The sequence below is a fragment of the Borostomias antarcticus genome, assembly GCF_949987555.1.
Source record: "Borostomias antarcticus genome assembly, chromosome: 9".
Lineage (NCBI taxonomy): Eukaryota > Metazoa > Chordata > Actinopteri > Stomiiformes > Stomiidae > Borostomias > Borostomias antarcticus.
This window is the reverse complement of record NC_140242.1, coordinates 16,139,187-16,166,826: the sequence shown is the minus strand read 5'-3', so window position 1 is coordinate 16,166,826 and position 27,640 is coordinate 16,139,187. Positions and strand designations below refer to the sequence as shown.

Here is a 27,640-nt window from a genome sequence, read left to right as displayed (position 1 = left end):
TGTTTAGCATCATGTTGTTTTTGTTTCTTGAAAACAGGACATTAATGGTGCAAACTTCACCTGAATCAGATTCACTGATCCTGTAACCCTCCTATCCCCATCCCAATATTACCCCCTCTCATATGAAACTAACATTGCTGAAGGTAGCTGGGACTCCATCAGACCTTCTGTCATCTCCCAACACCTTTCTCCGGGGGTCCTGAGGGCCCGTTCCTTCATATTCCAGTAGTTCTCCTGGGCGAGCCAAGCCTATAGGCTACTGTATCCGCAGACCGAGGCACAGATCTGTCACTGAAAAGGGGCGTGGAATAACCTCGTAGCCTCTATGCTACACCCTGTTTCATCCTCCAGGTGTAGTTTTCATGTTAAAATAGTTGAGCAGCTGGCCCGTTTTTCATCTTCAGTGACATTTTCTATGCTGTCTGTCTGTCCCTGACCTCCACGGGACTCCGGCAGTGAACCGTTCTGTCACCCCGGTTCTCACGCACTGACAGCGGGGTCGCCAAGACGCGTCGTGCGCTTTGTGCCTGAGCGCAGCTGATAACGTTGCGGTGAGAACCGCTTTCTTTTTATATCCTACCGAACGCTTTGTGTAAAGGTATGAAATCGACATAGTGAAGGACTTTCTCATGTTTGTTTTTTTAAATGTGGAAGTGTGATCTCGCAGCGGAGCGATGAAGAATCAACTCCCCGGAATAATACTGGCGTTTTGGATATTTGTAGAGGTGAGCAGTCGCTGATGTTATCAATATTGTCCGCTATCACCGGTCTGAGACAGGATGAGCCCAACGCCCTCGCGTTATTTCTTTCAGGATTAAACTGAAATATTACTTAGGCCTATCGATTATTTGAATATGGTTATGGAGATAGCGATAGCCTAAACAGCGAAGCCGGATTAACCAGCCGCCAGCTATGCTGTGATACCATCCTTTGTCTTTCAGCCTCCCATAGCATATATCACCTACTGTATAGGCTACGTCATGCTTCAGTGTCTGTCAGCAACTAGGTTAAAATACTTTCACTAGGATATTGTATTCCAGTGTCCGTAAGTGTAACCATAGGCCTATTTTTCTTTTGTATTGATGTGCAGTTATTACGGGTAGCCTAATTTTCCCCTACTGTTCGCTACTGTAGACTATTCACAAGTCAGCAAGCCGGGCTTTGTTCTCTATGAGGACTTCTTCCATGAGTCTAATGGTCGCTTTGATGATGAGCGGAACAGTTATTTAACTAGTGTTGATGGAGCATGGTGGACTATGAAAAAAGTAGCCATTATTTCCACTTGAAAAATACACCTGACAAATCTTTTAAGCATTTGTCAGCATGATTTTAAAAAAAAATCCTACAAACACAATGAAATGATGAACCGGTCATTTGTGGGTGGTTTGATGAATACAAAGCAATCTTTTGAACCATGTTCATGTGGGCCAGTGATCAGCTTGGCTCTGTAGTGGGCTATATTATGTCTCCGCCGAGCCCAGCTACTGGTAGGCCGTCTCTGGTGCGTGTGCGAATAATTCCCCTCTAAGTTTTGTTCCATAGGTACTGCAGTGTATTTCAAAAGCATAATCTTCGTATGAAACAGAACTTCAAGGAGGCCAAAAACGTCTAATCAACAATTTATTGAGCATGCCCAACACAGGGGCCAGAACTTCGGCAATACTGACGTTCTCATGGAGGTGCCGAGCTCTTATCCTTGCTTCAGGCCAGGATCACATGAAAAACAAAATTGCATACAAGGAATGTTCATTAACACAAATATGGTCACAAACGATCAACTGATCTTCTTGAATGGTCTTTGCATCAGCTGAGCTCTGCCCCCTGGACCCTAGAAGCTTCTTGGGTCCTCCTAGGATCATGTTACAACTGTAGGCTACTTTTAGAGGTGACCATTTGCTATAGACAAAGGATCATGCTGACTCAGGGACAAAGGACATCTGTTATAACTCACATGTTAAACTCCTTATATTAACTCCTTATATTAACACAGTTCCAACTAAAGTGAAGTTTATTCATTCTTCTAATAAAATGATTACTACATGAGAGTAATACAGATGTGATTGATGTAATACAGTATAATACAGTATAAAAAATATACTACAGTACATCACATGGACGCATTTGAACTGTCCAAACCTTTGTTTATTATTCAAGCCATTTTATTTAACAATATTCTTTAAGGTTTAGTCTGTCAGTTATTGTTCATGGCCGATATCTTCATTGGCACTCAAGCACACACACGCACGCACGCATGCATGCAAACACGCGCACACACACACACACACACACACACACACACACACACACACACACACACACACACACACACACACAGCCCTAATCACCACCTCCTAACCTGCCACATAAGATATCACAGGTCTGGTCTCCAGCATGGATGAGGGTCTCGTCTCAGTGTGGATGAGGGTCTGGTCTCCATGGATGAGCGTCTGGTCTCCATGGATGAGCGTCTGTTCTCCATGGATGAGGGTCTGGTCTCCATGGATGAGGGTCTGGTCTCCATGGAAGAGGGTCAGGTCTCCGTGGAAGAGGGTCTGGTCTCCGTGGATGAGGGTCTGGTCTCCGTGGAAGAGGGTCTGGTCTCCGTGGATGAGGGTCTGGTCTCCATGGAAGAGAGTCTGGTCTCTAGGTCAGAGTGGATGAGGGCTGTCTGACTGCAGAGTAATCATATCTCTGGTGTGTGATCAAGGACCTATCAGGCCACTCATGTCCATCCCGGGATCTAACATTGGCTGAGAGCCTGAATAATGGTGTTGTGATTGGCTGAGTGCCTGAGTGATGGTGCTGTAATTCGATCAAGCTTGACCAATCTGCTGTCTGACTGTTGTGTTCACCTTCAATGTTTTTCGGAGAAAACATTTTTTTTGACAATGTACTGAATTGTCACTGTATAATAAAATAAATATCAGGAGATTGACTCTATAAAAGAGAATCTCGGGGAGATCTCAGTGGCATCTGGAGGCTTGCTGGTTTCAGACCTGCTCTGCCATTGTGTTCCTTGAGCAAGGCTTTTTTTTTGTGAAAGGGCTGTTCTATTTGGTAAACTATTCTAGAATTACTACTAAAGCTCCTGTATTAAATGTGGTTGCTTTAACTTCTGCAACATTCTCTCTCTTGCTCTCTGCTCCCTTTCTTTCTCTCTCCCTGCTGTTCAACATTAACCCTTGGCCTTCCAGGCTCCTTACTCAGGCTTCCGTGGGTCTAACACTAGCTCCATAGAGACACTGGGGGCAGAGGGCAGAGAGAGAGGGAGAGAGAGAGAGAGAGATGAGAGATGGAGTGAGAGAGCGAGAGAGTGTTCTGAGGCGTTAGAAGGTCATCCTCCAGGCCGTGGCCTCTGTGAGATGATCCTTCTGGGGTTGCTGCTGCTCACTAATGGAGCCGACATCCTCGCGGTCGAAGGGTATCGATCCAGCAGCGCAAGGAAGGAGAAAGGGCTGGAGAGAGGGAGGAGTGGAGGAAAGTGAAGGGACGGCTATCTGTTTTCTGTCTCATATCAAGTGATCTTGGGAGTGTGTGTGACTGCTGAACTTGCTTGGTTGGAGGGTGGAGCCCTGTCTGTTCCACCTCTCCGTAGTTAATGTTACAGATGGAACCCTGCTGCGCTGTCTGGAAGGTTTACGGCCATGCTGTATTAATCTGACATTAGGTGAGTAATGAACATTATGGCCAGATAAACAGTGGTTTAATAACCCCGGTAATCCTGCCACCGTCTACATGTATATTTCCATACTGATGATGGATCATCACTATGATGGATCTAACCCACTAACATAGACCTAGGGCTGATCTGAGATCTGCAGGACGCCACCCCCTGTTGTTATGTTACGTTTGCTGTTGTACCAGTGGTAACACAGGTTCTAAAGACCCCGCCTCTCTCCACTGCTCTGAGTCAGGACTGTTCACCCCCCCCCCCCCCCCCCCCCACAGGACACCCCCCACACACACACAACCCCCCCCCCCCCCCCCCCTTCAGGCAGGCTTCTGCTGTATCTCCAGGTACGCTCCCTGTCTGTGGATCCCAGTACTGCTGGCACTGGGGGAGGAGCTGTTCCCACTGACCATCAACCTGGTTCTGGTTGGCTGTCCCATGGTGCGCCTCCCCCCTTGCCCCCTGACTCCTACCCACCCTCTCCAGCCCCCAGGCTCCGACATACCAAACAAACACTCTGACAAATGGCCCATTGTGTGGCTGGCATGAATGCCACCATCTTATCCCAACCTCTGTTAGCCTCCCATCATCTCTGCCAGACTCCCCCAGCTAGCCTCCCAACCTCTCTTAACCCCCCCCAAACCACCTCAACCTACTGCTAAGCTCTCTTCTGGATTTCAGTGCACCCCCCCCCTCCTCCTCACAGGGATCAATAAAGAGCCTACTAATCCTAACCTCCCACCTCCAGCTAGCCACCTCTCCTTAGCTGACCCCTGCGTTCTGTTCTCTGGACAAGACCGTTTCCTGACATATGATTCTGCCTTACCATCACAGAGAAAGAGTCAACAAGATTAACTAAAGTTGCTGTCAAGTCGGCATGTATCTGTGTGTGTGTGAGCGAGTGTGACGACTCCCAGTCCCCTGGCTGGGGGTTGGAAATAGGCTGGGTCTTTTCTTCCCAGTCCAGCAGGTGGAGTCTGGGAGTGGCTCCTGATCAGGTGCACCTGGCGTAGGTGTGCCTGGAGTATAAGGGCCATCCCGAAGCAGAGCTCTCTCTCCCCAGGAGCACCTTAGTTTTGATTTGGACTTTTGGTTTACACCTTGCAACATCCATCTTCACCATACGGTTGTCTTTGCATCCATACATTACACTACACCACTGACATACTGATATTCACATCCCATACTAATTGATTATTGTTTGTATGATTTAAGTAGCCACATATTAAATATTCTTAACAGTCTGCGTTGGTAGTGTGACTCCCCTTTTAGTTGCGACTCTACGAGCTGGGTCATAACAAAAGTGGGGGCTCGTCCGTTGTGGTTGTTAGTTTGGTTTTCTGTGCGTTGTTGTTCTGGGAGTCGCGCTTTGGTGAGTTTTCGGTTTTCTTGTTTGTGTTGCGTTGTTTGCGTTTGTTGTTTTATGGGGGGGCGAGTTTAGTGCTAAGCTTTAGTAGGCTACTATTTTGCTATTGCTATTTTTGCGATTGTCAGGAATAGTTTTGGTTGGGACCGTCTTCTTTGTTTACTGGTTTGCGTTTGTGCGTCAGCGGGTGGGTCTATGCAGCTTTTGCACTTTGCGCTCTGCTACCATTCCCCTGGTCAGGCAGAGCAGCGATTCCCCTTTGGGTTTCGTTGAGGGGGGTTTGTAGTGTTGTGGCGAACGCGGTTAGAGACAAAGTCTCGGGAGCACGTCCCTGCTCCGGGCGGGTTGTCGGCTTGCCGATCGCTCTTTCCGCAGCAGCGGGTTTTAGTGCATAAATACCCGCCGTTATGTGGTCACATGAAGACTAGGGGGGGAGATTAGATAGTTTTCGGTAGGCAGTTAGAGGGGAAGCGCATTCTGCGTTGGCTGTGTGGATTCGGCCGCTGTGCGTCACAGCGCGTCAACATGTGATTGGTCCCTGGTTTTGCTTTGGTTCATTCAATAGTTTTGTGTGGTTAGTTCATTCATTGTTTGGTCACTTGCTTCGGGACGTAGGTTGCATAACAACCTGCATATGTGACTTTCGGTTATTAATATAACATCGGGTCATTATGGCTGCTGTCGATGATTTTCAGGCGACTCCTTCGGAGTCCGGTTTGGCTGATTTTACCAAGGATCAGCTTATGGATATAGCGAAGCACTATGGTATTGCTATTAGTAGCAGTAGTGCTCGAGTTAAGGACAGCCTAGTAGCTGCTTTGGTTGATGGTTTAGTGGATAAAGGTGTTATTCGTAGGAAAGACGAAAGTGGGGATTGGTTTAGCGCATCGGGGTCCGGGTGGACTTTTGAGCAGCATAGAGAAATGTATTTGTTGCAAACGGACCGTGAAAAGGAACGTGAATCGATGCAGTTGGAACGTGAGAAATTACAAGTTGAGCAGGAGAAGTTAAAACTTGAGGCTCGTCGGCTCGAGCTAGGTCAGCCAGGTAGGCCCCAGGGGGGTGTGGCCATGCCTGGGGGTGCTGTTAACCCGCTCCCTTTATTTGACATTAGGACGAGTTTGCGGCTCGTTCCAACCTTTAATGAAAAGGATCCGGACACGTTTTTTGCTTTGTTTGAGCGTGCAGCGGAGGCTGGAGATTGGTCCGACGCAAACCGTATTCTAATGTTACAGTGCGTTCTTACTGGGAAAGCCCAGGAGGCCTTTTGTTCGTTGGCCGCAGAGCCGAATCTTACATATGCTAAAGTCAGGGATTCGGTATTGAAAACGTATGAGTTGGTGCCGGAAGCATATCGTAAGAGGTTTAGGACTTGGAAAAAGGGCGACAAGCAGACCCATTTGGAGTTTGCTCGGGATTTGGTGTCAGTTTACTCGTTGGCGCACCTCGTTAAAAGTTACCACGTTTGATGCTCTGTGTGATCTAATGGTATTGGAACAGTTTAAGGATTCAGTGCCTGGGCGCGTGGCAACTTATGTGGGTGACCACAAAGACGTTAAGACGGCCCTAGAGGCTGCTGCGTTGGCCTAAGATTATGTGATAACTCACAGAAGTAGTTATGAGCCCCGCGCTACGGACGAGTGCTCTCGCCGTGGCTCAGACCGTCGTCTCCGCTCTCCGAGTAGGGGGGGAGCGGGGATGGAGCGCAGTTTGCCGGCTTCTGACCGCGCGGCTCGCGTCCACCTCGCGTCCCGCGTAAAACCTGACGGCAACGTTTGTCATTACTGTCGTGGAAAGGGTCACTGTAAGTTGGATTGTCCGGTCCTGAAGGGTAAATCCAGTGGGCAGGCGAAGGGAGTTGGGCTGGTGGGCCCTGTGCTGCCCGTAGCAGATTCTTTGCCTAACCAGGCCTTGGTTAGAACCTCCGGTGGGTCCACGGCCTACTCGCCTTTTATAACGAACGGCTATGTGTCGCTGGTGGGTATGGCTGAGAAGGTTGCCGTACGGATCCTGAGGGACACTGGGGCATATGATTCGTTTATTTCTGAGAAAGTGCTTCCCTTTTCTAAGGACTCGGAGACCGGCTATAACATCTTGGTCCAGGGCATGGAGCTGCTGACTATGTGTGTGCCTCTCCACACTGTGGTGTTGGAGTCCGACCTGGTGCGTGGAGAGGTTGCTCTTGGGGTGCGTCCCGGTATGCCTGTGGAGGGCGTGGACCTTCTTTTGGGTAATGATTTAGCTGGTGGTTTTGTATGGAAAGGCGTTTCACCCCCTATTGTGGTGAACACCCCTCAGCTCACGGGGGAGACCGATGTAAATGCACAGCAATATCCAGAGGTTTTCACGGCGTGTGCGGTGACCCGCGCAATGAGTCGTGCTAAGATTGGGTTTGACACACCTGACTCTGAGGGGAAGGAGGGCCCTGAGGTGCGGGTTTCTCTGTCTGATTTATCCTTGTCAGTCTCTCAGGATGAGTTTGTGAAGGAGCAACAGGCTGACCCATCCTTGACAGAGGTGTTTGAGACTGTCCTGTCAGGGGTGGAGGTGAACAGTGTCCCGCAGGGCTACTTTCTGCAGGACGGCCTTCTGTTGCGAAAGTGGGTCCCGTATGACCATCCTTTTGTGGGGGACCCGGTAGCGCAGGTCGTGGTTCCCACAAAGTTTCGTGACATGGTCTTGCAAGTTGCTCATGACCAGTCAGGGCATGCGGGAGTGAGAAAGACATATGATCGTCTCGTGAGGTCTTTCTATTGGCCGCATATGAAAAGGGACGTGGCAGGCTATATTAAAACCTGCCATACGTGTCAGCTAAAGGGCAAGCCAAACCAGAGTCTTAAGCCTGCTCCGTTACACCCGATTCCTGCCATTGGACGTCCTTTTGAGCATTTGATTATTGATTGTGTTGGCCCTTTACCCCGTTCAAAAACGGGCTGTGTTTATTTGTTGACAGTTATGTGCCAGACTACGAGGTACCCTGCAGTGTATCCACTGCGCACTATTACGTCTCGTTCGGTGGTTAAAGCTTTGTCACAGTTCATCTCGGTTTTTGGTATCCCTAAGATCATCCAAACCGACTGCGGTTCGAACTTCACTAGTCATTTATTTTCGCAAGTACTGAAACAACTGCGAGTTAAGCACAAAGTCAGGGGGCTTTAGAACGGTTACATCAGACTCTGAAGTCTCTACTCCGGGGTTTTTGTGTTCAGATCGGTGGGGATTGGGAGGAGGGCCTCCCATGGTTGTTGCTGGCTGCTCGAGAGGTGGTCCAAGAGAGCACGGGGTTTAGCCCAAATGACCTTGTGTTCGGCCATACCGTGCGTGGCCCGGTGGCGGCGCTGAAAGAGCGCTGGTCTACAGAGCAGCCTCCTCAGAACCTGTTTGACTATGTGAACGGTTTCAGGCAGCGCCTTTATGCTGCTGGAGAGTTGGCGTGCGAGAAGCTGTTGGGGGCGCAGGCTAGGATGAAGAGGCTATATGACCGCCGGTCGGAGCCACGTTGTTTTTCTCTGGGCGACCAGGTGTTAGCTTTGTTACCTGTGGTAGGTTCGCCTTTTCAAGCCAAGTTTACTGGCCCACATCGGGTGATGCGTAAGGTTTCTGATACCAACTATCTTATCGCTACCCCACAGAGGAAGCGTCCTAGCCAGTTATGCCATGTAAATCTTTTAAGGCCGTATTATGCCCGGGCGCCTGTAGGCACAGTAGCCCCTAGTCCTGCATTGTTGCTGGGTTCGGTGGGGATGGTCCCTGCGTGTGATGTGGCAGCACACGCAGAGGAGGGGGTAGGTATACCTGATGACTGTGTGCTGCAGGGCCGCTTGAAAAATTCTGAGACACTGGCTGAGTTGGAGGGCTTACTAGGGCATCTGTCCGACTCACGGCGGGTGGAGTTGGCGGAGCTTATCAGAAGTTTTCCTTCTATTTGCGGGGATGCTCCCTCGCGCACGCATCTCATTGAACACGATATTGACGTGGGGGAGGCCCCGCCTATACGGCAGCGTTTCTACCGGGTGTCAATGGAGAAACGGCGTGTTTTGGACTTTGAGGTCCAGTATATGACAGATAATGGTATTGCGGAGCCCTCCGCATCCAGTTGGGCGTCACCGTGTTTGCTCGTGGGCAAGCCCGACGGCACTCATCGGTTCTGTACCGATTATCTAAAAGTGAACAAAGTCACTAAACCTGACTCTTTTCCCCTCCCGCGGATGGAGGACTGTATCGACCAAGTAGGGTCGGCAAAGTTTGTGTCCAAGTTCGATCTCCTAAAAGGGTATTGGCAAGTGCCTTTATCTCCACGCGCACGTGAGGTGTCAGCGTTTATTACCCCCTCGGGATTGTATTCTTATACTGTAATGAGCTTTGGCCTTAGGAACGCCCCTGCGACATTCCAGAGGCTCATGAACAGGGTGGTCGCACCGTTAGAGGTCGTCTATTTAGACGACGTGGTCGTTTACAGTGATACCTGGCCTGCTCACCTGTCGCGCATCCGTGCGCTGTTTGAACGTCTGGCCTGGGCAGGGCTCACCGTCAACCTGGCGAAGTGTGAGTTCGCCAGGGCGACGGTGACCTACCTGGGTAAGGTGGTGGGTCAGGGGTGTGTGCGGCCGGTCCGGGCTAAGGTTTTGGCTATAGACTCCTATCCGGCCCCTACCACTAAGAAGGAGCTCATGCGCTTTCTGGGCCTTGTTGGCTATTACAGCGGGTTCTGCAAGAACATTTCTACGGTTGTGGCTCCGCTGACGGACCTTCTTAAGGGAAGGGCTGTGTTTATTTGGTCGACTGCCTGTCAGGGCGCGTTCGACCGGGTTCGTTCTATCCTCTGCTCTGCCCCTGTGTTGGCCGCTCCACGGCTCGACCAGCCTTTCCAGCTTCAGGTGGACGCGAGCCACGTGGGGGCAGGGGCAGTGCTATTACAGCTGGATGACCAGGGTATCGAGCGCCCTGTCAGCTTCTTTTCACGTAAGTTTAATTCATACCAACTTAATTACTCGGTTGTGGAAAAGGAAGCTTTGGCTCTTATTTGGGCTCTACAGCATTTTGAAGTGTATGTTGGGTCGGGTGTCCCCCTAGTGGTCTATACCGATCATAACCCTTTGACCTTTTTACATTCCATGAATAACCCAAACCAGAGACTCATGCCTTGGTGTTTGTTTTTGCAGGGGTTTGCTCTTGACATTCGCCATATCAAGGGGACGGAGAATGTGGTTGCGGATGCCTTGTCCCGTGCCCCTGCAGACTAACCACGTTTTGTCGTTTTAGGTTGTCCCTGCCTTCTGTCCTCCTCTTCCTTCCCTGTCCCCCGTCTCCTTAAATTGCTTCTCAGGCGCCGAGTTGCTGGAGTGCGGTCTGCGGGCTCGTGAGGTGGGGTTTGGAGGTTGGGAGGTTTATGGGATGCTTTGTGTGTTTGTTTTGGTCTCGGGGTTCCTTTTGGGGTCCCCGGGTTTATGGGGGGGGGGTGTGACAACTCCCAGTCCCCTGGCTGGGGGTTGGAAATAGGCTGGGTCTTTTCTTCCCAGTCCAGCAGGTGGAGTCTGGGAGTGGCTCCTGATCAGGTGCACCTGGCGTAGGTGTGCCTGGAGTATAAGGGCCATCCCGAAGCAGAGCTCTCTCTCTCTCCCCAGGAGCACCTTAGTTTTGATTTGGACTTTTGGTTTACACCTTGCAACATCCATCTTCACCATACGGTTGTCTTTGCATCCATACATTACACTACACCACTGACATACTGATATTCACATCCCATACTAATTGATTATTGTTTGTATGATTTAAGTAGCCACGTATTAAATATTCTTAACAGTCTGCGTTGGTAGTGTGACTCCCCTTTTTGTTGCGACTCTACAAGCTGGGTCATAACAAAAGGCGAGTGAGAGATTCAAGGACATAAATCACAAGGTTAACCTCCTCTCTTTCACAGTGCATCGAGGCTAAGAAGTACTGCTGGTACTTTGAGGGAGGATACCCCATCTACTTCATGTGAGTAACAACTCTATCAGCATCAACCCTGCTGAACACACTAGATTGCATTGTGCATTGCCTCTGGGTATGAAATGCGCTATACAAATAAAGCATTGATTGATTGATTGACTAGATATGTCAGTCCTCCTCAACACAGTTTTTTGTTTTTTTTAGTTAGGGGGCCAAGCACGAATGTGCAAGGCACCCTATTGTAATTGGTAGTATTATTAATCCGCCATGGAAGTCTATGGCAGCCCCTATAACCGACTGTTCGCTTTTTTCGAAACTGTGTACAGTGGTAGAGGTTTGTACCACGAAGCCATGGAATCTCACATCGATTGGCCAAAGGGGGGCGCTAATAGCACGTGATTGATATGGAAAACTTGGAACGGTCATATCTCATGCCCCGTTTGAGCTAGAGGCATTAAACTTTGCACACGTGCTTCTCCTTACGAGGAATTAATTAAATAAATAACCCATAACTCCTGGTTATGTAGATGTTCCGCCATTTTGAAAAACCCTTAAAGTCACACCGAAAGCTAAGTTGGAGAAGATCTTGCTTCCGTACTTTGACGTATTTCCGCCTGAAACGGGCTGCAAGGGCGGGACATACGTTTAGATGAATTTCATTGGAACGTTATCGAGCGGGCGGGATATTCAACACTTGAGGCTGCAGAGTAGTTGACGTTTTAATTGACAGGGTGGATGTCGTGAGATTATTGGCCTAAAATCTAAGGTACCTGTTCGTCATTGCACGTGACCTTCCGTTTTCCAGGAAGTAAGAAATTATATACTTTGATATAAGATTACAACAAAAGTAGAATTTTGTATTTTTTTGGGCATACATCGTTGAAAAGGTGAAGACTATGACCAATTATGTGAACCAAAATGGGACTGAATGCTTTTTTCATTTATGTGCGACTTTGAAATCTATCTCCTTCTTGAAAGTTTCACCAATCTGCGAGAAACTTTGCATACTGAATCTTTGTTGAGATGGAATATCTAAAGTTCCATCTCAACAAAATTTTGAAAAGTTAAATAAAAGAGCCACTATAAGCCAACAAAGATTGCAGAGGGTGTGGCTTTTCACATGAAGTTGTATAATTTCTGAATGGCTGGACAGAACACCACAAAACAAAACTGTTGTAGGCATATTACCATACATAAACGGAGGCTAACCCTCCATTATTGGCCTGATCCTCGTTTCTTCCATCTCTCCTCCCACCTTCTCTCCTCTCCTCCACACCACTAAGACATGTGAAGGCTTCCGGTTCTTTTCGTGGCAGAAAGTCAGTGATGCTTGGCAGCTGAAGTGATACTGCTGACTGTTACTGCTACAGTGAAAACCGTTTACTACTAGAGTTACACCAGACAGGACAGAGACACATCATAGTATCATTCTCCTCTTCTCTCCTATGTCAGGGTTTCGTGTTGCTGTTCAGCATCCAGACCTCTGATAATAACAATGGTTTTATGATTGAAGGCTGCTGGCGTTCTCTGTAGAAAACCTAATCAATCACCAGCTCAGCCCAGAGGACCCACAGCTGCCCTGCCAGACTGTCCCAGTACAGAACTGGCAGAACCTTCTGGCAGAACCTTCCCGCTGTTTACACGGAGGAACGCTGGTCAGCAGAACCAGCATCTTGGAGGGAAGCCATTGGACAGGGAGCCTGGCTGCAGAAAAGGTTTTTGACTAACGGTAGCTGCAGTACAGTTGTTCCTGTATATATGTGGATCTACGTGATAGCAGTGACAGACAGCAACTACAGCTGTACTGTTAAAGGTTTGGATTAGTATACAACTACGACACTCCACCCACCCATAACAGATGAATGTCTTCAACAATGGGCTCTTGTGACGAGTGTGTGCGTAATTTTGATACAGACCTCAGACCTACAGATTTAATACAGTACATTTAATACAGACCTTGGATAAACAGTATATTATAAAGTAATTATTAATGTTAATTATACATTATTAACATCAGTCTCCTGAAAATTGATTGTTTCCTCTTATTTCCTGTGTGACAGAGAAGCCTCAACACCCTGTTGAGGTGTGTGTAAACAAACTAACTAACTAGCTAACAAACACACGCCAGTGATCATTGGACTGGCTTTCAAATGCATTACAGTCTGTCTTTCTGACCTCAACCTAGCTCTATCTAGAAACTCCTCTATAAAGCCTGTACTCCACACAGCCCACTGCAGGGACTCACTCAGTTAGATGCCTGTGTAGGAAATCCACTGTTGTATTTGAGATTTTAAAACCCACACTCTTCAGAGCTGAGCATGAGACACACAGACAGGGAGGATGTCGGCCTGAGGTAGACGTCAGTGAGTCTTCCAGATCAAAACCTGAATCAGAATCAGATTTGTTTTTGCCAGGTACATTTGTTTGTTTGGTGCATGACACTGATGGAGAGACAACAATAGACAGGTTGCAAGAACTAGACAGGACAGTGTAAATGACAGTGCAGAGACAGGACAATGTAAATGATATAAGGAAGGTGATGAGAGATAATGCTACTGGAGGTTATTTCAGTTTATCTCTAGAGAGGAAGACTGGACTGTAGAATACAGAGAACGTCTGCTCATGAACTCCTGCAATGTCGTCTTCTCCTCTCTCTCTGCCTCCTCCTCCCAACCTCCTTCTCCTCTCCCCTCCTCCCCTGCCTGTTATAATGTCCCTGGCTCTTTCTTCCATGGCCCAGTGAAGATCTTCATATCTAACTATTCCATGGCCCCTCACTCACACAAGCACACATACATACATACACACTCGCACACACATACAACAGGGAGTGAGAAAGGGGGAAAGGTTTTAAGCAGACATAAACTACGTATGGCCGACAGAGTACTTCTACTGAAATGGAAACGATTGGAGAAGAGACGAGAAAGCAGAATACAGTCTCTATGAACGAGAGAAGGGAGAATGAAAATCAGGAACAGAGGAATTGGATAGAGAAGAGAGGAGAAGATGGCTCATTGAGCCTATAGCACTGTGTGGTTCAGTATGAATGAGAGAAAGAGGGGGATGAGAGGAGAGGTGTGGACACGACACTGCCCGGTTGCCAGGTCTGATTAGCGTTGTCAGAGAGGTGATCAGCAGTCTGCTGCATCAGCACTGAGGCACAGCTAGAGCATGAATCTATAGAGGTGCAGATTCATTAAGCAGCACTGCATTATTCATTCTTATTGGCAGATGTGTGTGTGTGTGTGTGTGAGAGAGAGTGTGTGCTATTAGTGTATGCCCATGGTGTGTGAGTGTGTGTGTTATAGGTGTACAGTATAAGCGTGTTGTGTGTGTTATACAGTAGGTGTATGAGCGTGTTGTGTGTTATAGGTGTATAAGCGTGTTGTGTGTGTGTGTGTTATAGGTGTATAAGTATGTTGTGTGTGTTATAGGTGTATAAGCATGTTGTGTGTGTGTTATAGGTGCATAAGCGTGTTGTGTGTTATAGGTGTATAAGCGTGTTGTGTGTTATAGGTGTATAAACGTGTTGTGTGTGTTATAGGTGTATAAGCGTGTTGTGTGTGTTGTTGCAGATGCCGTTCTTATGAGGACTGCTGTGGGACCCGGTGCTGTGTGAGGGCTCTGTCCATCCAGAGGCTGTGGTACTTCTGGTGAGTAGGTCTACCACTCTCATGGAATTTTTAGAGACAACTGGCCTCAACCCTTTCAGATTTCAGCCTTTTGTTCTTAAAGCCTATTGATTCACAGTCCCCTACCTTTTGCCATTCCAAACACCCCTGTCCTCCACCTTTTGTAATGATACAATACAAATACAAACCCCTGCCGTGGTTTTATCATTACAAGAGGAAGGCATCTCCGGGGGGGGGACACATACCTCAGACTTCCTGCTTGGCCTAGGGCAGGGGTGTCAAACTCTGGCCCGCGGGCCAAATTTGGCCCGCAGTGTAATTATATTTGGCCCGCGAGGCAATACCAAATGACTACTAGAGCTGGCCCGCCAGTATTATACAGCGCATTCACCGCTAATACTACAAATCCCATAATGCTCTGCTGTTGTTTCGGCGCGTCAATCAAGACAGGACCCAGAAACGCCCTCTCTTCTGTGACAGTAGTCATAGCAATCTCATACTACAACTGTAACCGTGTTACCCCTTCTTAAAAATGGCGAAAAGAAAGGCAGAAAACAGAAGCTTTACGTTATGTAACGTCTCACTGTGATAGAGACACCTGTGTTGACCTAGTCGGCCGCTGTGTTTGCTCTGTTCCTGTTCATTCAATCCTGTCTGCCTTCTTGCCGGCCTGTCTGCCTGCCTGTCTGCCTGGCTGTCTGTCTGCATGCCGGCTGTAGGACAGTCAGGGTTTTACAAGCTTCTCTACTGAGCAGATGGAGCACCAACACTTGTGTCTGAGGGCGTATTCACATAATGTTAGTGCACACCATTGATGCGCACCAAAAGCGAAAGTGATAAGTGCATATTCAATGTTAAAGCAAAACTTGTTTGGGTCCATATTAAAATTTTCATTTGTTCAATGTTGGCCCGCGACTTTGTTCAAGTTGTAATTTTTGGCCCACTGTGTATTTGAGTTTGACACCCCTGGCCTAGGGGGACCTTCCATTGTTCCATTGTCCCCACCTGAAACCTATTCAAAGTGTACCGCACTCTTGACCACTGTTGATGTCCGCCATTTTATTATGACGTGTACAGATGGGTTAGCCAACCAAATCTCTGGAAGTGTCACATCCATGTATTGCTTGAATATAAGGCACAAGACACAAGACTTCTTCACTTCTGTGGGATGAACCACTCTGATTTATCCTGAGGTCCTTTTGCAATTGTATTGTTTTCTTAATAAATCAGACTTAACCTTTTGAGCGAACCTTGGCAAATCCTTTTTACTTTTGATCAGATTAATTTCCACTACACCACCTCGACCTACCACACACCACCTAGAACTACCACACACTACCTTGACCTACCGCACACCACCTGGACCTACTACACACTACCTACTCTATACCTACCACACACCACCTAGACCTACTACACACTACTTACTCTAGACGTACCACACACCACCTAGAACTACCACACTTCCTAGACCTACTGCACACCTCCTAGACCTACCGCACACCACCTAGACCTACTACACACTATAATCTAGACCTATCACACACTACCCAGACCTACCACACAACACCTAGACCTACTACACTACCTAGACCTACCACACACCACCTAGACCTACTACACACCATCTAGACCTGCTTGTAACACATATAATATAGCTTAGTGCATTAGGGGGCGATCACACCTGGGAAAGACGCTAGAAACGAGACGCTAGTAAAACCATTGATTTTATGATACGGCGCGTCTGACTGGCGTTCCGGTGTCTTTTTTGACGGGCGTCTTTTTTGACGCGTGTTCTTGCAGGTGTGTCAGTTTTGACACGCGTTTGTAGACGCTGAATAAAAAAAAATTGAACTACAATACTATAATATTAAATAATAAAATAATAAAATAATTTTCACCTTTTGAGCGTCAGACGCGAGAAGCGCCATTTCCCAGGCGTTTTAGGGCCCGTCCCCACTGGTCAACTGTCACTCGCGGCAATTTCCGCGTCCAATTCAAAACCAATGGAGAGAGTTTGCGTCGAATGATCTTCCGGTCGCAGGGAAAACGCACTGGCGGAGTCGCGAGCTAATTAGCATAAAATAGACATCCATCCTATTTTATGCTAATTTACGCGAGCAGTGTCCAATCAGGAGATGGTATTACACATTTGTGTGGATTTTTTGCTCTCCCAGCTGTATTGCATGTCCCTGCATTAGCATTGTGAAGTATCTGCCATCATATCACGATTCTGTCAAATATATCATTTCGAAAAAATATTTCTTTATCCTAGTTTTAACAGTTTCATTATAGCGGAGCAGGTTATATTTGCTCTTATGTGGTATTCATTTTGTTCACAAGTTCGCAATCGTAGAGCCAGGCTACAGAGCTCCAGGAACCCCTATGCCAAGCCGAGCTGCATCACATTCTGGGCCGGCCACAATGTGATGCAGCTCTATGCAAGATTATAACGCTCGTTAGCTTGAACTCCTCCCCTTCACGCACACCCAAGCGATGAAAACGCGGAGGGCATGCGTACACGCGTTAATTCACGCTGACCAGTGGGGACGGGGGCTTAAGCGTTCAAGCGTCTTTGAAGCGTCTGCATTTCTAGCGTCTTTTCCAGGTGTGATCGCCCCCTTAGCCCCCGTCCCCACAGTTCAGCGTGAATTAACGCGTGTACGCGTGCCCTCCGCGTCAATGCTAATGCAGGGACATGCAAGCTGGGAGAGCAAAGATCCACACGAACGTGTAATACCCTCTCCTGATTGGACACTGCTCGCGTAAATTAGCATAAAATAGGATGGATGTCTATTTCATGCTAATTAGCTCGCGACTCCGCGACGCGCCACCAGTGCGTTATCCCCGCGACCGGAAGATCATTCGACGCAAACGCTCTCCATTGGTTTTGAATTGGACGCGGAAATTGACGCGAGTGAGTTGACCAGTGGGGACGGGCCCATACTCTATAGGTGTTACATACCACCTAGACCTACCACACACTACATAGACCTACTATACACCACCTAGACATAATACACACCAAAAATACCTACCACACACCTCCTAGACCTACCACACACCACTTAGACCTACAGCACACTACGTAGACCTACCACACACTACCTAGCCCTACCACAAACTACAAAGACTTAGCACACACTATCAATTAATCAATCAAATTTAATTTGTATAGCACATTTCATACAAAGTAATCTCAATGCGCTTTACATACAGAAATAAGATAAAAGAGATGTATAAATATGGCACACTAGTAGACAATACATATAAACAATACATCCCATTCGCACCCACACCCAAACACATAGAAGGAGAGAGAGGACACAACCTACCACACACTACCTACTCTAGGCCTACCACACACTACCTACTCTAGACCTACCACACACAACCTACCACACACTACCTACCACACACTACCTACTCTAGACCTACCACACACTACTTACTCTAGACCTACCACCACTACCTACTCTAGACCTACCACACACAACCTACCACACACTATCTACTCTAGACCTACCACACACAACCTACCACACACTACCTACTCTAGACCTACCACACACTACCTACTCTAGACCTACCACCCACAACCTACCACACACTACCTACTCTAGACCTACCACACACTACCTACTCTAGGCCTACCACACACTACCTACTCTAGGCCTACCACAAACAACCTACTCTAGGCCTACCACAAACAACCTACTCTAGACCTACCACACACTACCTACTCTAGACCTACCACACACTACCTACTCTAGACCTACCACACACTACCTACTCTAGACCTACCACACACTACCTACTCTAGGCCTACCACACACTACCTACTCTAGGCCTACCACACACTACCTACTCTAGGCCTACCACCACTACCTACTCTAGACCTACCACACACAACCTACCACACACTACCTACTCTAGACCTACCACACACAACCTACCACACACTACCTACTCTAGACCTACCACACACTACCTACTCTAGACCTACCACACACAACCTACCACACACAACCTACTCTAGACCTACCACACACTACCTACTCTAGGCCTACCACAAACAACCTACTCTAGACCTACCACACACTAGCTACTCTAGGCCTACCACACACTACCTACTCTAGACCTACCACACACAACCTACCACACACTACCTACTCTAGGCCTACCACACATTACCTACTCTAGACCTACCACACACTACCTACCTCTAGGCCTACTACACACTACCTACTCTAGACCTACCACACACAACCTACCACACACTACCTACTCTAGGCCTACCACACACTACCTACTCTAGAGCTACCACAAACAACCTACCCTAGACCTACCACACACTACCTACTCTAGGCCTACCACACACTACCTACTCTAGAGCTACCACAAACGACCTACCCTAGACCTACCACACACTACCTACTCTAGACCTACTACACACTATCTACTCTAGGCCTACCACACACTACCTACTCAAGACTTAGCACGTACTAACTACTCTAGGCCTACCACACACTACCTACTCGAGGCCTACCACCACTACCTACTCTAGACATACCACACACAACCTACCACACATTACCTACTCTAGACCTACCACACACAACCTACCACACACTACCTACTCTAGACCTACCACACACTACCTACTCCAGGCCTACCACACACTACCTACTCTAGAGCTACCACACACTACCTACTCTAGAGCTACCACACACTACCTACTCTAGAGCTACCACACACTACCTACTCTAGGCCTACCACACACTACTTACTCTAGACCTACCACACACTACTTACTCTAGACCTACCACCACTACCTACCCTAGACCTACTACACACTATCTACTCTAGACCTACTACACACTATCTACTCTAGGCCTACCACACACTACCTACTCTAGGCCTACTACACACTACCTACCCTAGACCTACCACACACTACCTACCCTAGACCTACCACTCACTACCTACCCTAGACCTACCCCACACTACCTAATCAAGACCTACCACACACTACCTACCCTAGACCTACCTCACACTAGCTTGGTGTCGCCATCCTGATCACATGAGCTCACATTCTGCTCTCCACGGATCAGACTGGACTACACATCCACAACGATTTCCAGAAATTACACTTTATCCAATCCTAACTGCTGCCTTGCCCCAGTCCAGACACAGCCCCTGATAGGGTCTCGTAGTTGATAGTGTGAAATACAGGCTGTAATGGCATCCCTTTAGAGCGTTCTAAGTATACCATAAATGAGCTGTAGGAATATTGACTTCACTCTGACGCGAATGACAGGATATGTAATCCGTTTCAAAAGCTTCAAAAGCAAGATTACATAGTCACACGGTAGAAAACATTTATGTAAACTAAACTGTAAATGTAACTAAACTGCCATGCATGATGTCATCACCAATTATCTTAAAGGTATAACAAAGGGGAGCTTCTGGCTAACAAATTTCATGTAGGCTATAACTAAGCACTAACTAAAAACAAAGAAATGTAACTTGCATGAAATATATAATGCGTTCTAAAATTTACACATTGTGGCTCTTACACAGGCCACTAGGCAAAATAGTAGTCTCCCGAAGCACACAATCAGAATCAGAATAAGGGCAGTTAAAGGAGTAGTAAAGTGAAAATGCATGTTTAGCCCTGTTTTAAGGTTACTTATGATCATATACACTTTTGAGAAAGTCTGATAATGGCTCTGCCACCGTTTTGGTCATACAATGGATGTGGGTGGGCACCGTGAAAAATCGTTCAAAAAACATGTCAAACTCTCAATTTCAAAGACAAGAAACTCGCCAACTGTTAGTTGGCGTTCTGACATATAATTCGCCATAAAGTAAGATTCTAGTTCATCTGGAAAGGCTTTTTAAAATATTTTGCATAGAACTATTTAGTCGCAGCACATACGTGTGTAAACTTCCGCAAACTAGGTAGCCTAGCAACATAAACAATAACAATAGCTACCGTAAGTAGTTCCACTTCCTGAATCCCCTCTGCGGATTGATCTACACATCTACAACGGTCGCTTCAATACAAGTCAATGGATTTCATAAAATGATCAATTAAACCCAAAAGTTGATTCATACTTTGCGGCAAATTTGTTGTCAGAACACCAACGGACACCAATTACCCCCTCGGTGAGCTTCTTGTCTTTGAAATCAAGAGTTTAACATGTTTTTGAATGATTTTTCAAGGTGCCCTCCCACATCCATTGTATGACCTAAACGGTGGTAGAGCAATTATCAGACTTTCTCAAAAGTGCTAGTTTTGTCAACGTTTTGATCTGAACCATTGTATATGATCATAAGTAACCTTAAAACAGGGCTAAACATGCATTTTCCCTTTACTACTCCTTTAAGTGCAGTTATCGCAGAAATAGACTCAATAACAACAATTAAACAAGAACAATAGGGTGCACTAGCAGAGTTTCTCTGAGGAAAATAAATTTTCGCCGTTCTTCCGACTGGATTCGGCAAAAATTGTGTTACGCTGATTGGCTGAAGGAGTTTGTTTGTCAAGGCAAGTACTGCCCACTGAAATCATTCTGGGCGGCTAGATGTCCAGACTATTGCAAAATGGCTTCCAGGCTAACCACACATCACCTACTCTTGGATGATAAGAGTTATTAATAAAGCACCTTTATCCATGGTTCTGTGCACTCCCTACCTGTGGTCAGGTGGCCATTTTAATGTGTGTGTGTTAGGGCTGCACAATTAATCGTGAATTAATCAAAAACGCGATTATGACCTCCGCGATTAACTAATCGCAAAAGGCCGCAATTAATGTGATTAATAATTTTGCTTTGAATTGAGTGTGCTAGGACTACACGGACGAATCACAGGCGTTTATGCTGTCTGACCAATCACATGCGTTCCTGCTGAGTGCGCTCTGCGCAGCAATTTCAGTACCCGCAGCAGTGAGTAGTGAAAAAATTTGCGAAAACGAGGTCAGTGAGTTAGTAGCAAGAAAGGGATCAACGTCCGTGATTTGGGAGCATTTTGGTTATTATATATTAATGTTATATATTAAATATGAATCACAATTATTAATCGCAATTAGCATTTTGAAGCAAATAATCACAATTATTATCTTTTGTCATAATCGTGCAGCCCTAGTGTGTGTGTGTGTGTATGTGTGTGTCTTCTAGGCTGCTGTTGATGATGGGGGTGTTGTCCTGCTGCGGCCTGGGCTTGTTCATCAGGAGACGTATGTACCCCTCCCCCCTGGAAGACCCCGCCTTCAACGTGTCCTTCACCAGGCAGCCAGTCACCACCCCAGGTCAGGTTCATCCCCCCGACCCCTAACCCTTCACCAGGCAGCCAGTCACCACCCCAGGTCAGGTTCACCCCCGACCCCTAACCCTTAACCAGGCAGCCAGTCACCACCCCAGGTCAGGTTCACCCCCCCGACCCCTAACCCTTCACCAGGCAGCCAGTCACCACCCCAGGTCAGGTTCACCTCCCCACCCTCTCACCTCCAAGCTTCCCTGCAGCCTCAGGTAGACTCTCAGCTTCACAGAGCAACATAGTGAGAGAGGACAGAACCAAATCATCTGGTGACTGGTGGAGGAGGAGAGGTGGAGAGGACAGAAGGGAAGAGGAGAAGAAGGGAGAGGAGAGTAGAGGGGAGGAGGAGGGGACAGGGGAGGAAGGGAGATGAAAAGATAGGAGGAGAGGAGGGTTCAGGACTAGGGACCCATTCTCTGGAGCTGGCTATGATAGGAAGGCTGACTCTCCACAACCTTCTGACTCTGAAAAACCTCAGATTGCCAATCAATACAGTGCTGCTGAAAAGTCGGGCAGCCAATCATATTCCAACATTGAGCATGTCTCCATTGGTCGTCAGCAGAAAGAAAACGTTTCATTATAGCAGTCAGCTGGGTTAGAGAACTGAAGAGATAATAACAGGCTACTTGGATAAAAACAGGCTACTAGGATAACTACTAAACTAATAACAGGCTACTAGGATAACAGGCTAATGAAATAATAACAGGCTACTAGGATAATAACAGGCTACTAGGTTAATAACAGGCTTCTAGGATAACTACTACAGTAGATAAATAACAGGCTACTAGACTAATAACAGGCTATTAGGATAACAGGCTACTCGATTAATAACAGGATACTATAATAACAGGCTACTAGAATAATAACAGGCTACTAGAATAATAACAGCTACTAGGATAATAACAGACTACTACAATAATAACAGGCTACTAGGATAATAAAAGGCTATGTCTACTAGAATGATAACAGGCTACTAGGATAACAGGCTACTAGGTCAATGACAGGCTACTAGAATAATAACAGGCTACTAGGATAATAACAGGCTACTAGGATAATAACAGGCTACTAGAATAATAACAGGCTACTAGGATAATAACAGGCTAGACCTACTAGAATGATAACAGGCTACTAGGATAACAGGCTAGGTCAATGACAGGCTACTAGAATAATAACAGGCTACTAGGATAATAACAGGCTACTAGAATAATAACAGGCTACTAGGATAACCGGCTACCAGGAGGAAGGCCCCCGCAAACAGCAGTCGAAACGACGGCGCATGGCGCTGTGTCCGGTTAGCCCCGCACATAGGACGCGAAGCGCGACCATGGATGTATTAATAGAACTGCGACGCACTCTAGTCCGCTAGCCTACACAATAGCTAATAGCCTACTCAAGGAACATGATATGCTAGTTCTAGATGTAGCCTACATTTAAGTTAAACAAATGACACATGGAACGAAGGACATGGAAGAGATTAGCACTTCTCAGTCCTGTTGTCGCATGCTCGCTCATGCCAGACAACAGTCCTTTCCCGCTCCATTCACTTCGCCGTCAAAATAAATAGGTGTCGGCCTATTTAGGAGAGGCGCTCATATTTACAAGTGTCAGATAAACATGAAACTTCACTTACCTAAGCAAAAGGGTCTATTTAAACAAATGCTGGGTTTTACCATTAAATAACTTTAGACGCGTTCTGTCCGTGTGAATTCGAATTTATTTTTCCGAGGTAGTCTTCTTCTGTGGTGGTGACGGTCTCTTTGAAGCTTCAGAGCACCGCCACCACCACAGAAGAAGACCACCTCGGAAAAATAAATTCACTCGGACAGAACGCGTCTAAATAATATAATATCTAAATAATATAATAATAATATAATATAATTGGAATGTCGTTTCGTGGCGTGTCACTTTCGACTGCAGTTTGCTGCTGTGGGGTTGTACGATAGACTACTGAGCAGGACTATCTCCTCACTATCTCTCTCTCTCTACTGTACCTCTCTCTCCCTCTCTGTATCTCTCGCTTACTATCTCTCCCTCTCGCTCTGTCTATCTCCCCCTATTTCTGTCTCTCCCTCTCTATCCCTCTAGTTCTTTCAGCTGTTGTTTTCTCTGTCAGTTAACTCTTTCGTCTCTTGTTTGTCCATGGGCTTTTCTGTTTCATGTTTTACTAGCGGGTGGTCTCTCCCTGTCTTACTAACGCGTGGTCTCTGTCTCCTTGTCCTCTAGTTTCCCAGCAGCCCAGCATGCAGGGCTACGACCCCCCGCTGACCCCCGCCCCGCCCGGCTCCGCCCACATGATGACCTCATACCCCCCGCCCCCCACCTACAGCAACCACCCGCCCCCGTCCTACGAGCAGGTCGTCCGCCATGCCCACAAGAGCTAACCATGGCAACGGCGACCAAAACGGCGTGGTGGAGGAGAGCCGGCGCCATTGATGTCATCGTCGTCCATGAAGCGACCCCCCTCCACATGTCTGAGTTCCGCCCCTCTCTCTGGAACCGTTTCCTGGTGACATCATCAGAAAAGTCGTGTGTGATTGGTCGAGGAAGGGACGGACAGCCTGCCTTGTCGGTCTGTCTCAGGAACTGCTTAGAAGGCCTGAGAGGCCCCTGGGTGGGGCAGAACACTCACACACACACACCGCTGAGAACCACAGGCTCCTGGTCTGGACCTCCTAGATGGACTGAACCCCTCTCTCCTCTCCGTAGATGACATATAACTACTGTACAGCAGCAGTGTACCAGTCCGGTCTGGTACAGTATAGGTCACATTACTTGGTGACCCCAGACATCACTCAATAACTCAACATCTACCCTGACACCACCAGGGCCGCACTGCTGCAGCCTAGACATGACAGACTGTGTTAGTTGTTGGTGTTGTTATTATTGCTTCAATGGACCCTGCCATGTCTGTACTCTACTCTGTTCTACTCTACGCTCTACTCGAAGGTTAAGCGCTCTATTTCCTCTGCTCTAAGCCGGAGGTGGAGACTATTAACAGGAGCAGCACAGACAAATCCCCTGGCGAAAACCATGGTTGAGGTTTTAAAACTTAGTTCACACATACACACACACACATGCGCGCACACACACACTCACCTACTCACACACACCTACTCTCTCACATACACACAGGATTAATGAAACTGAATGAAAAAGGGAAGCTTTTCCCAGCTGCTCTCACGTCCCTATCTATGAGCTGTCAAAAATGATGGGATTTTTTATCTTCAAATGGACAAACTAGCAGGCAGGCAGGGTGTGTACAGTGATGTTAGTAGAGGTTTTCCCTGAGGGCACATCCTCCTCTTATGTTGCTGCTTGGTGTTGTGAATTCATACACACATGGCTGTTTTTGTTTTGATCCTAACTATGCAACTGACATGGCTGAAGACATTTGTAAAGTTACAGTAAGACACGTGTCGATCTCTGTCATCTGGTTTTCTCTCCTTCATGTTTTTATCCCACATCCTATGTCCCTGAGGCATGTGAATAAAGTTTCCTTCTGATAAACACTCATGTCGATTTATTACCTTGAAAGAAGATTAGAAAGAAGACAACAGTCTTGCAGCTCTGAAGATGCCTCCTTCCCTTCTCTCCTCCCCTCCTATAATCTACCTGACTGTCCTGTATAGTAGACTGGAGTGGTGGTTTCTATAGGAGGGGACAGTTCTGGATAGTGGAGCGTTGAGGGGGGTTCTATAGAGCGCCTAAGCGGAAGCAGGAAGAGAAAACCCCCATGGGACCTTAAATCAGAAAAAATATGAACGGTAGTGGACAGTGTGAGCAAATTAATTTATTGATCCTGATGAATTATGCCATGACCATCAATTTAAAATGTCAAACATACATTTTACTCATCTCAATTAACTCGCAAGATAGCTAATATTAGCTAGCCGACATAACACTTGTTTAAAGCCTCTGGAAACTTGGCTTGAAATAGTAAAAATGCATAAATGATATCAAATGTTAGTGTCTCTTTAAGCATCCACAAAAATCTGAGTTAAAATAAACGTTCAGAACCCTTCGAAAAAAGTGTTTAAAAACGGCTCATTTTGCTCTCTAGACCATTTCCCAGGAATGTGTGGGCACGTCAGATCAGGATTTGATTGTTTGTCATTGGCGGATCAAAATGTCAATCTCATCAAAACTAGCAACGCACTATGCACAGCAACTAAAAGTCCAGCCGTATATGTTTGAGCCGTCAGATACTCAATTCTCAGAGGATGCAGAAATACAGTAGAAGCCCTGCCATCTCCAAATAATTCATTTTAATCGATCACTGAATGGTGAGTTCCAAAATGCTTTTCTATCCATAAGTACAGGGGTGGCCAACCCGCGGCTCGCGAGCATGAAATTCATTCATTCCATAAGAACGTTTCTCTCTCTCTCTCTAGTTTCGCTGTTCATTTCTTCCTGCCCATTTTAGTTTATTGCAGATTTGTCAGTAAATCACTGCGGTCAAGCCAGCCTTCAATTCGGAAATACAAGTAATGTGGGCCACAGCCAATTCCCCTTTGCGCAAACATTAGCGTCATTACAGTAAATCGTTTTTTCTCTTGTAAGGACATACCACCATCGCATTCACCGACAAGTAGTGAAGTCAAATAACGATGGTTTGATTAAAGAAGTGAAAGGCGGTTCTGGTGTGGCATTTCAAAATAAAGGACCTCTAAATTGTCATAACTAGATTTCCTTAATATTCAGATTAGAAATAAAAGGAAATCGCCCATAATACCGCACCTACTCCAATCCAGAGAGCTAGCAGACCACCCCTGGCTCTGGGTATATCCCAGTGATTTTCAGGACATTCTGATGTGGCATTTCAAAATAAAGGCTCTCTAAACTGTTCTATACAACCTACTGTTTCCTGCAATTTCAGGTTAGGATTAAAAGGAGACCGCCCATAATGCATCAACACTTCCACTTCACAGTACTAGTAGACTACCGGAGGATGTCACCCAGTGATTTTCAGGACATTCTGATGTGGCATTTCAAAATAAAGGCCCTCTAAACTGTCCTATACGACCTACTGTTTCCTGCAATTTCAGATTAGGATTAAAAGGAGACCGGCCATAATGCCTCAACACTTCCACTTCAAAGCACTAGTAGACCACCTCAGGGTGTCACCCAGTGATTTTCACGACATTTTGATGTGGCATTTCTAAATAAAAGCCCTCTAAACTATTTAATACAACCTACTGTTTCCTGCAATTTCAGATTAGGATTAAAAGGAGACCGGCCATAATGCCTCAACACTTCCACTTCAAAGCACTAGTAGACCACCTCAGGGTGTCACCCAGTGATCGTCTGATGCAGGATCTCAAAATAAAAGCCTTTTAAAGTGTCAAAAACTGCTTAAATCAGGGTTAAATCAGGATCAAAAGAGCAACACCCATAATGCAACGGCAAAGGCATAATGCCTTTGAATTTGCCCACTCTTTGTATACTTTTTGTTATGTTATTAGGTTGTGATAACTTGTGATATTCCCACTATTTCTTTCTTTCTTTCTTTCTTATTATTCTCCTCAGTGTTTTGGCCCTTAAAGGGCAATGCTCGTTTTTGACAACCTGGACCTTATTTACGACATATTATAAGAAGTTTGACTCACCAAGATCACTTTTGTGTAGTTCGGAGGCCTGTAGAAGAAATTTAAAATCCAGCGCGAGCCAGTATATCCATGTAATGACGGTGATCGGGGCACCGAGAATGCAGTTTCTCAAAAT

The 27,640-nt window shown here is 46.7% G+C and overlaps 1 protein-coding gene across 1 annotated transcript; it reads left to right on the top strand.

Moving 5' to 3' along the window:
- Positions 1-674: 674 nt before the first annotated feature.
- Positions 675-24,300, top strand: vopp1b (VOPP1 WW domain binding protein b; the record flags this gene model as incomplete). Its single annotated transcript, XM_084442859.1, has 5 exons — positions 675-725; positions 10,957-11,015; positions 14,543-14,620; positions 21,781-21,911; positions 24,143-24,300. The coding sequence occupies 5 exons, from the start codon at positions 675-677 to the stop codon at positions 24,298-24,300; spliced, it is 477 nt and encodes a 158-aa protein (XP_084298985.1).
- Positions 24,301-27,640: the final 3,340 nt, after the last annotated feature.